Source organism: Piliocolobus tephrosceles, chromosome 10 (assembly GCF_002776525.5).
Source record: "Piliocolobus tephrosceles isolate RC106 chromosome 10, ASM277652v3, whole genome shotgun sequence".
Taxonomy (NCBI): Eukaryota; Metazoa; Chordata; class Mammalia; order Primates; family Cercopithecidae; genus Piliocolobus; species Piliocolobus tephrosceles.
The window spans coordinates 124,292,052-124,308,329 of NC_045443.1; the positions used below are offsets into that span (position 1 = coordinate 124,292,052).

The 16,278-nt window shown below is 44.7% G+C and overlaps 1 protein-coding gene across 1 annotated transcript; it reads left to right on the plus strand.

The window, feature by feature from the left end:
* Nucleotides 1-609: 609 nt before the first annotated feature.
* On the plus strand, nucleotides 610-16,012 carry LOC111522960. The gene is given in 6 exon segments (XM_023187240.1): nucleotides 610-646; nucleotides 1,486-1,548; nucleotides 4,819-4,901; nucleotides 15,347-15,463; nucleotides 15,465-15,563; nucleotides 15,845-16,012. Coding segments are annotated over 6 exon segments (567 nt in total).
* Nucleotides 16,013-16,278: the final 266 nt, after the last annotated feature.

Here is a 16,278-nt window from a genome sequence, read left to right on the forward strand (position 1 = left end):
CCGCTTTTCTAACATTTCTATGGATAAACCTAATCTTTCTTGCTAGGTCACAACCTCCAATGATCTATTTTTCATCTGCAGTTGTCCCAAGCGCCAGCTTATTCTGCGAGTATCTCGTGGTCATGGAAAACTGATAAAGCAGAGCATGAGAGACTCAATGGATAAGAAATTATAAAGAATCACTAAGTTTGCATAAGTGCTTTGATTGTGACCTACCGAGGAAGCAAGCGAAGAGGGTGTGTGGGAGGGAGGACAGCAGACGTGTAGACACGGCTTCATTTGCCTCCCACTGGGAATTTTGCCTGAGACTTACGGAGAGAATGGCCATTGGCAGAAGCTGAAAGAGTTGATTTAACAAATGGTTCTATGAGGCCTGATGCACTTGCTGAATTGTTTTGGGGTCACTGTTGCATTAGATAGGGGCTTTTTTCCTTTTTTTTTTTTTTGGTCAAATGTCATGTTTCATGTTTCAACTAAGATTTTGGGAAACCAGGACTACCTGAAACCCTGATGGACTGCAGTGTTCAGAGAGGGAGGGAATAAAACCCTCTGGAAACCTCTGGAATTAGTGGCTGGGAAATAGCCCTCAGGTTGTTCTATGGACAGCCGATGTCCTGGACAGAGCCAGAGCCTAAGATCATGGGAAGTTTTTTCGTTGTCGTTTTTGTTTCTGTTCTGAGACAGGGTCTCACTCTGACACTCAGGCTGGAGCGCAATGGCATGATCTCGGCACATTGCAATCTCTACCTCCTAGGTTTCAGCGATTCTCATGCCTCAGCCTCGTGAGTAGCTGGGATTACAGGCGCCCACCACCACGCCCGGCTAATTTTTATTTTTTATAAAAATGGGGTTTCACCATGTTGGCTAGGCTGGTCTTAAACCCCTGACCTCAAGTGATCCACCTGCCTTGGCCTCCCAAAGTGCTGGGATTACAGAGCCGCTGCGCCCAGCCAACATGGGAGGTTTTTAAATGTCTGTGTTTCTACAATGAACCGGTGAGTCTTTGAAGGCCTTGTATGACCAGGACTGGACACAAGTCAACCAGAATAATTTGCAGACATGCAAGCTGTTTGTATGCAGTGGATCAATAGCAACCTGTTATAGCTTTCCATCTTTCTTTAAGGAAATGTCCTATCTCCAGTACTACTGTGAAATTCTAGAGCATAAGAAGAGAATAAAGTCTTGATGTAGGGTTTGGTTGGCAGGCAGAGCTCCACCCCACCACCTCCTTGGTGACAGAGACCCACTCGTGAGAAGGGTGCTATCTCTTCCCTGGTGTTAGTATTACCTCATGTAATGCCTACATTGACAAAGCTGAATTTCTACCCAATCCTAACTCTGTTACTTTTTAAGGATGCCTGCAATAAAAGGTTCCCTTGGTAACCAGACCAGCTGAAACTGGTTAGAGCCAAGAAAGCCAACCAAATGACTTCAAGATGACCTCAGGCTTCATTATCATCTCATTTCCATTCTAAAAATACCTAGAGCAATGGGAAATATTGGGCACTTCATCAGGCGACTTCAGGTGTATTTCTAGAGATTGTCCAGGTGAGTCAAAGAGCAAATGCCATGAAGTAGCCTCAGCCCTTTGGGTCATGAGCAACCATTTTTGAAATAATATTACCTAGTTGTCAGAGTTTGAGCTGGGCAAGGGATTAGCCTTTTCTCCAACTTCACAGTCAGATTAAGAGGAAACAAAGTGTTAGGACAAATTCTGCCATACGCGTGAGTATTTGATAATTAATACATATTATCAATCAGGAACATAGCGGTCCATACATTCTGTAAACTGTATGATACCCAGATCTGTATCCTTGTAAGTGATCCAACCACACATTCTGTAATGGTCTCTCAGGTTGCAATAACAAAATGACACAGCCTGGATGGATTAAACAACAGAAAGGTATTTCTCACAGTTGTGGAGGCTGGAGGTCAAAGACGAAGGTGTGGTGCTGGCTGGCTCAGTTTCTTCTGAGGTCCCTCTCCTTGGCGTGCAGATGCCACCTTCGCACTGTGTCCCCACTTGGTCTTTTTTCAGTGTGCACATCTCTCATGTCTCTTCCTCTTCTCCTAGGAACACAAATCAAACTGGATTAGGCTCAATTTTTACGACCTCAGTTAATCTTCATTAGTGCTTTAAAGGCCCTATATCCAAGTACAGTCACATTGGAGGTTCAGACTTCAAAACATGAGGTTTGGCGTGGTGGCTCACGTCTCTAATCCCAGCATTTTGGGAGGCCAAGGCAGGTGGATCACCTGAGGTCAAGAGCTCGAGACCAGCCTGGCCAACATGGTGAAACCCCGTTTCTACTAAAAATACAAAAATTAGCTGGGTGTGGCAACACATGCCTGCAATCCCAGCTACTTGGGAGGCTGAGGCCGGAGACTCGCTTGAACCTGGGAGGTGGAGGTTCCAATGAGGGAAGACTGCCTCACTGCACTCCAGCCTGGGCAACAGAGCAAAACTCCATCTCACACAACAACAACAACAACCACCACAACAACAAAACGAAGACTTCAACACATGAGTCTTGGGGAACACGATTCAGTCCACAACACATGCCCTAAAAGAGTCCCATGAGACAGCTATGACAACGTTCTAAAAGAAGAAACCCGTCACAGTTGGTATCTGGCGACCAGAATTTGCCATCTCAGTGACTGGATGGAGTGTCGTTTAGGCATCTGACTTCATGTGTACTCCCTACAAGTACAGAGTATGGGGCTTATGAGACGGTGAGACCTTGTTTTGCAGGTGTGGGGAGTGACTGATTCAGTTTATTCCATCTGCCTTTCTCGTCAGTGAAAGCCCATTTTCTACATCCATGTTGCTAGAGAACACACCACTAAACTTTCCAAGGAAAAAGCACTTCTAGACAAATTACACTAGCTAGTGAGACCTCCAGTGTTGAGCAGACATAGAAAATGACAGCTGACAGGCTTTAGTGAGAACTTCTGGAGTGTGGACTTTCTGATGACACATTTGCTAATCAATGCAGGAATGTGAGTGTTTGATTACTGAAACTGCTACCCCTAGGAGGTGGATTAAAACTAATCACCTTCATAGAAACAGAGAGTATAACGATGGTTGCTGGGCGCTGCAGGGAGAGGAAAATAGGGAGATATTAGTCAAAGGGTACAAAATCTCACTTTTGCAGGATAAGTAAGTTCGGGAGATCTATGTACTGCATTGTGACCATAGGTAATAGTGCTGTGTTATAGACTAGAAATTTGCTAAGGATTGAAATATTAAATGCTCTCACTAAACACATACACACACACACACACACAATGGTAATTATGTGAGATAGGATATGTTAAACAGCTCGATTGTGGTAATTACTCCACAATGTATATGTATATCCAAACATCATATTGTACACTTTAATTGTCTACAATTTTATTTATCAGTTGTAACTGATTAAAGATGGAAATTTAAATAAAATATATACTCTTTTATACCACATCGACAGAACTAAAGAAGAAAGGAGATTTCCAACATCACGACGTGAATTGTTTTCTGATGATGTCTAAATCTCCTCGCAATTCCAACATCATCAGTTCCACTTTCCTTGAGAAAAGTAAACCAGAATCTTTGTCTGGCTGTAACGTTTCTGACAGTCTGAAAAAGAAGGGACTATCTTATTAATAGCATCCAGAATTTTAGTTTTGCATATTAAGAAAGGCACTGAACATCCTAATCTCTCTTTTTATGTGGATGATGGACCCAGGGAATTTGATACCTATTCTGAGAATTTATGTAAAATCGAGTAATTTCAATTAGGTCTTTAAATTGAACAATGGTGTCAACACTAGCTCTTTCCCCCTAGTAAAATAAACAAAGGGATATTTAAAGAAGGAGGATGCTTTTGTGGTGGGAGTTTTTAAGAAATTATTTTAGGCAGATAGAGAGAAAAAGGGGTCCTTGGGAAATTTTCATTTTTAAAGACGTTTCTTGTCTAGCTGGAAAGCCCCAGCTCTTAGAGCCAAACAGGCAACCTTTGATATGCAAATGTGAGCCATTAGAAACTAGGTCCACCCAAATGTGGGGATCCCTCTGCCTTCTCGCCCTTGCCCCACGTGTTCCTGGCAACATGGCCACCCCACCCATCCCCAAGTGTGTGGAACATCATGGCGGCCTGCATTTGCATATTAAAAGACTAGGGTGGGAGGGTCAGTTTTTTCCAGGGCCATGTAAATGGCCTGCCTGGTCAAACCAATCCGCTAAGCAAATCAGACACCACCTCCTCCAGCCTCTACATATACCTGGCAGGTATCCATCCCACTTCGGGTTTCCTCTTTTGGCTTTGGAGACCCCCCTCCTGTCTGTCTCTGTACAGGGCAGCTTCTTCCTTTTGTCTTCTCCCTTCCTTCTTGCCTATTAAACGCTCTGCTCCTTAAAACTACTCCACGTGTGTCTGTGTCGTTTTTTTCTTTTTTTTTTTTTTTTTTTTTTTTTTTTTTTTGAGACAGAGTCTTGCTCTGCCACCCAGGCTGGAGTGCAGTGGCCGGATCTCAGCTCACTACAAGCTCCGCCTCCCGGGTTCACGCCATTCTCCTGCCTCAGCCTCCCGAGTAGCTGGGACTACAGGCACCCGCCTCGTCGCCCGGCTAATTTTTTTGTATTTTTAAGTAGAGACAGGGTTTCACCGTATTAGCCAGGATGGTCTCGATCTCCTGACCTCGTGATCCACCCGCCTCGGCCTCCCAAAGTGCTGGGATTACAGGCTTGAGCCACCGCGCCCGGCCCGTTTTTTTCTAATTGAACTTGAGATGAAGAACCTGGTGTTCCTCCACTAATTGGAGCTGTATCATTTTCATGGGCTGGTAACAAGAATAGAGAGCCATCCATAGCCACAAGACGCAGAACGTCTTCTGGCAAAACGGTCCTGACTTACCCAGAGGTAATTTTGTTGATGTTGTTCATGTCCCAACTCATTTGTTAGGCTCACAGTACCAAATTTCATTTGAATTTAGTTATTTTTCTTTTCTTTTTTTTTTTTTTTTTTTTTTTTTTTTTTGAGACGGAGTCTCGCTCTGTCGCCCAGGCTGGAGTGCAGTGGCCGGACCTCAGCTCACTGCAAGCTCCGCCTCCCGGGTTCCTGCCATTCTCCTGCCTCAGCCTCCGGAGTAGCTGGGACTACAGGGCCCGCCACCTCGCCCGGCTAGTTTTTTGTATTTTTTTTAGTAGAGACGGGGTTTCACCGTGTTAGCTAGGATGGTCTCGATCTCTTGACTCGTGATCCGCCCATCTCGGCCTCCCAAAGTGCTGGGATTACAGGTTTGAGCCACCGCGCCCAGCCTACCTGGGAATTTTAATGAGGTTTTTCCTTCTGACCAATTAGAGCATCAAAAACCCACCCTATTCCCTACTGCTGTCATTAGGAACCAGGAGGCACATGACTGGGGCTTCTCGAGTCCTCTTCACTCCATCCTTCTGAACATAGTGGCCACAGTTAAGTGTTGGGATTTTGAATAGGTTGAGCTAATTATTATGAATTTTCAAGAGGTGGAGCTGATTATTAGTGTGAGTTCTGGGACTCCTAAGAAATTATCAGATAAAGATGCTACATTTTTCCCTCAGGTATCAGTAACATATGGATCATAGAAGCCTGAGATGGTGAGTGGAATCTGAAAATGAAATCTAACATTTACCAAAGACACAGAGAAGGAGAGAGAGACTGGATTCATTATTCCGGCCCCTGAGTCTAGTCAGTCAGTTCTACTCTTGGGCTTCGTAGTTCTATTCATCAGTGACTTCTTCTGTTTTGTTGAAAGCAGATTGAGCAGGGCTTCCAGAAACGTGCACCCTAAGGAGCATCAGCTGGTACAGAGAACTCGGCCAAACCCACCGCTGTGTTTGACTGTGAATGAGAGGGGGCACACGGAGAGGGCAGCCCACCAGGCAGGTGTGTCTCACATCACTGAGGAGTCCTTTTCATTCAAAGATGATCAGCTTATAAAACACCAGTGATGGGAAGTCCCAGGCAGGTCCCCCAGGACCTACAGCAGGGGCCAGCCAAGAATGGCCAGCTGTCTCTCTACTGGGTCAGAAAGAAGTAACGAAAGGGGCTGAACTTGGCCGTGTGAGCTGTCAGCATGAACGCCAGACCAGACCAAAATCCAGATTCCGACGGCTGCTCCCTATAGCAGTGGAAACCCCAAACACAGAGAAGACAAAGCAACAGAGCAACTTCCTTACCCAGACCACTGGCAGCCCCATCCTTCTCCATCCCTCAGGTTGCTTGGTTACTGGACATTCGCTTTGACTATGCTCCATTCGAGAAAGTTAGAATGAAAATTTGGGTAAATGGTGAAGGAATTCAAGGAAAAGAAAATGCACCCACCATGTTTACGTTACAATACCAAGCTGGACCAGACATTTTCTCATTCAAGGATGAATGTGTTACTGGGGGGTCCTTGCTCCCAGAGCTCCCAACATGGTGCCGGCCACTTCCAAGATGGTGGCAAGCCTTGTGTTCTCTGAGCTGGGGTTCTTGGCCTCACAGATTCCAAGGAATGGAATCTTGGGCCATGCAGTGGGTGTTATAGCTCTGTGAGAAGCCGTGGGTCATGGAAGAGAACCATGAAACCAACTAACTAGTGTTTAGCTCGATTAGGACGAACCCGGGGAACTTGGCCCTGCGGGAAAAATGGCGAGACTTTACCCCAATCGGAAGTGGCAATGAGCACCTCGCTGGATCAGGAACACAGAGGACACTTGCTGGATCCAGAAGGATGGAAGTCAGCCAGGGGTATGCAATGGTGGCCAGCAGCAGTGGTGGACGGCGAGCAAAAGCTCAGTTCGAGCCATAACAAACACAGACCAGAAAAGTGCAGTTGCAAGATTTAATAGAGTGAAAACAGAGCTCCCATACAAAGGGAGGGGACCCCAAGGGGGTTGCCGTTGCCAGCTAGAATGCCTGGGTTTATATCCTGATCATTGTCCCTCCCGCTGTGCTCTCAGGCAGTAGACAATTGGTTATTTCTTTACCTCCTGTTTTTGCCTAATTCGCCTTTTAGTGAATTCTCTTTACTATCTGATTGGTCGGGTGTGAGCTAAGTTGCAAGCCCCATGTTTAAAGGTGAAAGGGTCACCTTCCCAGCTAGGCTTAGGGATTCTTAGTCGGCCTAGGAAATCCAGCTAGTCCTGTCTCTCATATGGATGTGGGCCATCAGAAAGTTTCACCAACATGACAGGAAGGAAAATATACAGCTTTAAGATGCAATGGGAGATGTTTTAACAAGGATTTTTACTAAAGGAAACTTCTTTTTTCCTTTTGTGTAAAATTTCTGTGAACCCAGAAAATCTGAGACAGGTCTCTGTTAATTTACACAGTTTATTTTGCCACAGTTTATTTATTACACCAAGACACGCTGGTGACAGCCTCAGGAGTCCTGATGACATGTGCCCAAGGTGGTCCGGACACAGCTTGGTTTTACACATTTTAGGGAGACATGAGCTGTCAATCAATATATGTAAGAAGTACATTAGATCCATCCAGAAAGACAGGGACAACTCAAAGCAAGCTTCCCCCTCCCCCACTGAGAGCTTTCAGGTCACAGGTAGGTGAGAGAAAAACGGTTGCATTCTTTTGGGTTTCTGAGAAGTTTTTCCAAAGGAGGCAATCAGATATGCATCTATTTCTGTGAGCAGAGGGGTGACTTTGAATAGAATGGGAGGCAGGTTTGCCTTAAGCCATTCCCAGCTTGAAAAGGCCCAAGATATTTTCCTTTCGCATTGCTTAGACAGCCCAGACTTTATATACAAACAGGCTGGCCCTGTGGGGAGAGCTAAGAGAGCTTTCATTCTTTTCGCTGAGGCACCTGAGCAGCTTCGCTGTAAATATAAATATCGTCTTTGGCCCACATCTATTTTGGAATTGAAGGAATTAAGGAGAAGAACCTGGGAAAAAATTTAAGAAGCTGAAAACAGTAAGTTGAGTGACAGTGCTCCATTTCTCCAGTCTCCTGCGTGTATTATTAAAGCAAAAGGTTGAGGTAGATGAAAGCATTCACGGTGGCCCAGAACTCTCGCTCTTGTGACAGTGAATAAGTCTCATGAGATCTATAGAGAGAGTTTTATAAAGGGGGGTTCCCCTGCGCATGCTTTCTCTTGCCTGCTGCCATGTAAGACATGCCTTTCGCCTTCTGCCATGACTGTGAGGCCTTCCAGCCACGTGGAACTGTGAGTCCGTTAGCCTCTTTTTCTTTATAAATTACCCAGTCTTGGGTATGTCTTTATTAGCAGCATGAGAAGAGACTAATACATCCCCTCCACCCCCTCTGCTGCCTGATTTTTCACCAATATCCTGTCTTGAAGGCTTCACAAAGCATAAAATGGATTCTTCCAAAGGCATGGGTTATATATACCATATGGTTAAGAGGAAAGAGAAGGTAGAGAGGAGAGCGTTTTCTCAAAAATTAGCACATCTCAGAAAACACGTGTAAGAAATGAATACAGAGATACCCAGAACATCTGCAGGGAAGCTTGTTCAGAAACTTAATCAGGAAAGTTCTCCGTGGAAAGAATTTCTGGAGTCAGGCAGGCATTTTTTTTTTCCCTCCCAATAATTGTGCCTCTTATTCCAGAGACAACTGGAATTTTTCTTTGGGGTTCGAAGTTCAAGGTGAACTCCATGCCTTAGGATCAGGCATTGCCATTCATGTCAGCAGCAAAGACGGATTTATTATTAATGCTTCCATAAATATTTAAAGTTCAGAAGTCAGACAACTAAGACGACCCTTAAAAAATCTCCATGCTGTCAAGCTAGCACTTAGACATTTTCCCTCTTTGGTTACCATCGTGAAAAAAAAAAAAAAAATCTCAAAATAGCTACAAAATAGCTACACCGGTGGAGTGCGATGGCTCCCGCCTATAATCCCAGCACTCAAAGTATCAATAATTAACATTAAAAATGGATTCCAGAAGTCAACTTCTGATTATTAAGGTGGCTTATTTAGCTGGCTTCTTTCATCCTGGTGTACCCATTCTCCCATTTTTTTTTTCTTCTTTTTTCTTTTCCTGCTCTCTTCAAGGCTGGCCACAATGCTCTGTCATAATCGGTAACTGTGTTTTGTGTGTGTACTTTAATCCTTTTCTGTGCAACCGCACTTAAGTCCTTGGCAGTTAATTAGCAATTCAGATGCAGACCACCTGTAATGAGCTCAGCACGGAACAGGTGCTCCATGAATATGAACTGTTATTACATACATATGCATGCTTCAAGAAATAGCCAGCTCTTGACCTGCATGGTGGCTCACGCCTGTAATCCCAGCACTTTGGGAGGCCTCAGGCTGTGGGTGGATCGCCTGAGTGAGACCAGCCTGGCCAACATGGTGAAATCCAGTCTCTACTAAAAATACAAAAAAGAAAAAAAAAAATAGCCAGGTGTGGTGGTGCGTGCCTGTAGTCCCAGCTACTCAGGAGGCTAGAGCAGGAGAATCACTTGAACCTGGGAGGTGGAAGTTGCAGTGAACTGAGATCACAGACTGGGTAACAGAGTAAGACTCCATCTCATAAAACTAAATGAATAAATAAAAAAGAAATAGCCAGTTTTAGTAAGAAAGTAGAACTTGTTCTTTCCCTTAAATCATTGTTGGTTATTCTCTGATGAAGAAATGTTGAAATTCAAAACATGGTTCACAGAAATCACAGTAAAAAAAATACAACTGCAATTCAGCCCACTCAAGTGGACATTTGAGGAGCTGAGATAATGCTGATGAGTTTCACAGGGCAAATTGTGAGCTCACATATTCTATAATGTCCAGTATGTTAGTTATTTGTTTCTGACGTTGGCTTGAAAGTAATAATGCCTCATTTTCAGTATTTCTCTATATTCTGTTTGCCACATGCATTGCCTTTTTCAAGAGGCTGTGTAGTGTAGTGAAGTGACTTTCCAGATCTGCCATTTACTGTCTGAGGGATCCTGGATAAAGCATACAGATCTTCTAAGCCTGGTTTTCTCACCTGCACCGTAAGAACTAGAACAGCACCAGCCGGGCTCGGTGGCTCACGCCTGTAATCCCAGCACTTTGAGAGGCCAAGATGGGTGGATCACATGGTCGATAGATTGAGACCATCCTGGCTAGCATGATGAAACCCTGCCTCTACTAAAAATGCAAAAATTAGCCGGGCGTGGTGGCTTGTGCCTGTAGTCCCAGCTCCTCGGGAGGCTGAGGCAGGAGAATTGCTTGAACCAGGGAGGTGGAGGTTGCCGTGAGCTGAGATTGCACCATTGCACTCCAGCCTGGGTGACAGAGTGAGACTCCATCTCAAAAATAAATAAATAAAATAAAGAACTAGAACAGCACCTATTCACAGGGTGAAACACACAAAGCACGGTGCCTATCCGGAGTCCACAGTTATGAGGCCCCGTTACTATTCTTCATGATAGTCATATCACCAGCTGATTTTTTAACCATGCTCAGAAACAAGTTGCCAGCTCTTTAGCGCAGCGGCAATACCCTCCGTGCTAACACCTGCCCATTTATCCATGAGTAGGTGCAACTCTTCTATTTTCCTGCTTACTCCTTTGAATCCCAACATTTGGTACCATTCCAGTACTGCCTGCGGCCACGCCATTCCATGCCTTGTCTGGAAGCCACTCCTACTGTTGTATTTGGGACACCATTACTCATCCTACAAGGCCTCAATCAAGAATCTTAGGAGGTCGTTGGTGCCTACCTGCCCAGGGCAGAGACCACTAACCCCTTCTGAGAGCTGCCACAATGCTGCTTTCTAACCTGTCTACGCTAGCTCCTCACAGTGTGCTGTGATTGTTGGGTGACAGCTCTGTTCCTCACAGTGAATGGGTGCCATCTGCAAGGAGTAGCCACATGCCTTTCTTGTCCTTGGATCCTTAGCGATCAGCAGTATCTGCCTGCCTCTGGTAGAAACTCAGAGGCCTATTGAGCGGACTTACATTGACATCTAATATTCTCCAACTTTCTGTTTGATCCTACTCCAAGGCTTTTTCCTCCTTTCTCTTAGCAGTGTTAGAAATGTTTGTTTCCTGATGTTGCAAAGAAGTAGCATTTGAACATAAATATAATTTTCTTAGCAAGACCGTTTTTTTACTTTCTGCAGAGAGTACACTCGCCAGCAATTTTGCCACGAGAGGACACTGAACACAGGAGACAGGGTCCTTTATAACCTGATGTGTCCACCCTGCTGCTGTGTCCATTTTCCATTGGCTGGAACGGGACCTCACATTCTGTGTCTGTCCCGATTGGCTAGCAACTTAGAACTTTTTAAAAGAGGCAAAAGCAGAGGAGAACAAAGGAAGGAGGAAGTAACTTGTGGAATGCTGAGAAAGGTAAAAACACCTCCAAATAAGGAAGAGGAACAGGCTATGACCTAATGCTTGCTTGGTCCAGTATAAGTATGCCAGGAGAAATATTTAGGCTAAATTGTGGGAGCTAAGAACGTAAAGTACACTGATTTCTTTATTACGGCTAGCAGATATTTAAGAATGTTAGCACAGGTCTTTGAATAAAGTTTGCTTCTAAGAGAAGTTACTATTTATTCCTAGTTAGATGGGGAGGAAAGTCTCTTTGAAGAGGAACCTCTACTTTAGTTTTTACAGCAGCGTGCACCCCATCCTTCCTCTGACCCCATGGAGGAACCCGGCTCAACCTGGACAATCTTAGCTGCCTATTCCCCCAGGATAGATTCGGGATAGGCATGGAAACCGATCCAGGCCTGCGACTCTCTCTAGATTTTTAAAGTTTAAAACTGGAGTGAAAGCCTTGCCACCAGAGACAAAGGCTGGAGAGAGAGATGGGTGCTGTTTAACCTTGTGGAGAAGACTTTGCTGTGGGAACAGAGGAGTCCAAACCAAGACCAGACAAGCTGAGATCAGCAGGAAGGAAGAGAAAGGCACTGGCTTCGTTCTAGTCCTTGGGACTCAGCTCCCTGCTTTCCCCACCTCCACCCCCAACACCCAGCGTCCCAGAAACAGCCCCAGACAACTTCTGCTCTCAGTTGGTTCCTGCTGCAATTCTGTCCTTAAGACGGAAAAAAAAAAAAAAAATCCTAAATAATAGGATAAAACTCAGCCACCAACTTTCAGTGTTTACAATCTTCAAGGCATTGTTCTTTATTACTATTTTCTTTATACTTCCTCCAGATCATGTATTTAGTAAATCTCCCCTCCTCTGAGCCCCACTGCTCATAAAAGCTGAACCTAGGATGTGGATCCAGCAGCAGTCTTTTCAATGCAGGGTGATTTTCTATTCACCAAGTTGACGCCCTTGTCACAATCTGAAGCCTGAAAGTAAAATGTAAAAAGTATTTGAAACTGACTTGTAGGAAGCTGAGGGAGACATTAATATACATCAGACTTATTTTTTTTATTTTTTATTTTTTTTTGAGATGGAGTCTTGCTCTGTCGCCCAGGCTGGAGTGCAGTGGCCGGATCTCAGCTCACTGCAAGCTCCGCCTCCCGGGTGTACACCATTCTCCTGCCTCAGCCTCCCGAGTAGCTGGGACTACAGGCGCCCGCCACCTCGCCCGGCTAGTTTTTTGTATTTTTTAGTAGAGACGGGATTTCACCGTGTTAGCCAGGATGGTCTCGATCTCCTGACCTCGTGATCCGCCCGTCTCGGCCTCCCAAAGTGCTGGGATTACAGGCTTGAGCCACCGCGCCCAGCCCAGACTTCTTAATATCTTCAAAATGTTTTAAGGGGGATTTTCTTTGTGATAAGCCAGAGGGATTATGTTTTTGTTGTAAAGAAGAATTAGATTAATGAAAGCATTTACACGAATGCTTTGAACTTTAAACAACCTGTGTTCAGTAAGCTGAAGTCATATCATAGTTGTATTTCTTAAAGAAAGTGATTCACACAGTATTTTGTAAGTATTTGTTAATAGGAGGAATGGAAACACAAGAAAATCACTAGTAATAGGTAGACTGAAGATGCAATTTATGGGATATCATTAAAATGCAATTATTCTGTCTTCCTGAGCCCTTCAATTTTCTCCAATGAGTTAATCCTTCCTGTAAATGGATGAAAATTTCAGCTAGCCCAGGACTTTCCACCACCTCTCTTAGGGTCAGTAGTAGTCCTGTGTTCCCCTAAAAGTTGCAAACAGTCTAAATTAGAATAATCGATTCAAAATATCACGGAAAATTTCAAGTACAATTCTACATTAAGTTATTTCCTTTCCCAGCTCAAGCTGGAAGACTTTGGCAGGCATGGTGGAAAAAGTTTCTCTTCTCTCTCCCCTCTCTTCTTTCCAGGGTTTCTAATCTTTCCAGGGCTGGTGAGGGGAAGGGGAAGGAAAGGGAAGAAAGGACACAAAAGAGATAGGAGAGATTGTGACATACTGTCTTCAGCTGGCTTGAGGTCTCTGGTCTGGTGGAAGTTTCAGTCTGATTCATTCTCTGGACTCCTGGAAGGTACCCTGTCGGGCAGTCAGATGGTGACCCCCTGAGCTATGCATAGTGTGCTTCTGCAGACCCCTCCTGAACCTCCACAACTGCTTTTGTTTGTTCATCCACCCAACTCTGACTCTGCCCAGGCTGCATTGCCCTCCAAGTGTGCCCTTTCAATGGCTCCAGGCTGGTTCTCTGCATGGCTAGAGGACCACAGAGTTCTGATTGCCTGGCTTAACTCCCAGCCTTGTCTATTTTTTATGCATAATTATCAATAGCAAACATGCTCATATTCAAACACATCTCTCTTTGGACAATAAATGCCAAATGTCACAGTCAGCTCGGGACTTACCCATTTCTGGTGCACAGGACATGAAGCCTCGTTCCTCCAGTGCCTTCTGAGAGCCCAGGTCCCTTCTAGGATTAGAAGCACCTCCCAGCTCTGATACCCAACAGGAAACCAGGCCTTCTGAGCCTCACACATCCTAAGCAGGACTCAGATCCCAGACCACAGTGCCCATGAGTTTCAAGATTGCCTTTAAACACAAAGATGACTCTTCACCATGCTCTGTCCAAAGACATTTTTTCTTGCTCACTTCTCTTGACACTTCTCTGTTCTAGAAAAGGGGGAGATCCTTTAAGCATTAAAGAACCACTTTTCAAAGGTTTTGTTTGAAAATCTGCCTTTTGATTTTGTACCTGATTTTGGAATTCTTGATGCTTTCAAAAAAACTTAGATGTTAATACCTTGCCTCACGTGGTTTTGTAGCATGAAAGGATAATTAAAGCACCAGCATTAAAACTCAATCCTTAGCAAGGTGTTGTCTATGATCTCCTTAATTGTCACAACAAGATGATCTAGGATTGTGTGCTGAGGTCAGCAGCGGAACCCAATGGAGTCAACCCTGCAGGCAAGAAGGAACACGTGTGGCTTCTCCAGTATGCCGGATCCATGATAAGGACTGGACAGCTTTCTGTGTGTTGTTTTCTCTTTCATTAAATTTTTGGTCTAACTCAGTGACTTTCAACACTTTGAGAGGCATAGTTATTACTTAAAAGGATTATATACACAAATACATGCATACTCTGTAATTTACAGTTGATTTAAAGGACTTTCAAGAGGAATTTTGACCTCAAATAATTTTCCTCTTATACGCTAAATGTGGAAATGAGATACGTATTTAACATATAATTACATTTTGCCAGATGTATGAAATCTTCTGTGAAAATATTCTAAAATAAATGAAATGCTATCCCTTCATTTGTACTAAAATGTATTTTAGTCTGATGAGAGTGAAGTTTATATAGACTGATGATTCAAAGGACTATGATTTTTACAATTATAATTTTAAAAGCAAATATCTATCAAACTATGATAATACATCGATTTTCTAACTTATTTGTCTATATGAGCTCACTTTTTAATAACTAGTTTTTGCTTTATTCTACAGTTTGCAGACAACTCCCAAACTCCACACTTGGATTTTCTCTTCTGCCTTTGTTATTCTTTAAATATCTACATTAACAGAGGCTATTTCTCCCTCAAAGAGACCATTTTTCCCAATGGTACATGCAGGTGGACCCTTACCTGGCACACACAGGCCCTCTGGCCCTCCAGCACTGGTACCTGGGCTCTACCATTTGACTGCACCCATGTCTGTCTGTGCTGGGGCTCTGTCCTGGTCGTGTCACCCCTGAGGTGTCCTTAGGGCACAGGGATGCCAAAGAGCCCCATGTGATCTGCCAACTCTGAGTAAACTCAAGAGGCTCCTTGGGGTTCTGAGCTGAGGGCCAAGGCAGCCCATGTCTGAGCTTCATTACAAAGAAAAGTGGCAATCAATGGGCAATGCCCATTAGTAGTTTTTGGAAGGTGGATCTAGGGGGACAAACCCAGAAAGGGACGAGGCACATGGTCCATCCCTGCCCTAGATGGCTGCTTTTCTATCAGGCTGCACTGTCTCACCGGCCAGGTGGCTGAGGAGGCCGTTGGAGGACCACAAAGCTGCAAGTGGCTTTCCTGGGGCCTGCAGGGAACAGCTGGAGGATGCTTGGAAGGGCACCCACATTGGGTCTCACAGGAGTCTGCACCCTGCAGGTCACGCTGGCATTAGCCCCTCATCCTCTGCGGTTCATCTCATCCTGGCGAAGACATCTGGCGGACCTCAGAGGGTGAGACACAGCTCGAAGGTAAAAACATTTTTACAAGACATGGACACAAAAGTGGCCTTTACTTCTGGATAAGCTTTTAAAACTTCCCATTTACCCAAAAAGGTGTACTTTCTGTGTGCCACCAAGAAACCTACACTGAGTAAAAGGACTGTTTCACTTTAATCAAGTTCCAGAATGAGGGTGCCCAGCTCTGAAAAGCACTGTTGCAGGAGGAGATTTGAGGGTGCAGCAAAACAATGTTTCTAGAAAATACCAAAGGAAACGGACATTACTCCAATGTGGACTCCCGCTCCCCAAAGCTGCTGCTCCATCCCCAGGGCGGAGGCCACGTGGTCCAGCTGGCTGCCAGAACCTTGTCATGCTCCTGGAGTGTGTGCAGCAGGTGTCAGCTGAAGTCCTCCACGCTCTGCCTGGAGGTTTTGGATGCTTTCTTCAGGATCCTCTCCATTTGTTCTGCAGATTCTTGAAGGCCACCTGGGCTGGGGTCCGCTTGTCCTGGCCACACTGCTTCTGCTCCTTCATCTTTTTGCTCATTCCGTCACTTCCTTGAGTTTCACCTTGTCTTGGTCTTTCTTTTTCTTCTTCTGCTTGGTTATGCTGAGCTCTGAGATGCTTTTAAGCTTCAGGGGTCTTTTTTGGGTCTGCTCGTGGGCCACCATGACATCGGCCTGCAGTTCTGTGGGTGGACTATGTATTAGCTCATTTAATCCTGCTAACAACATTATGGGGTAAG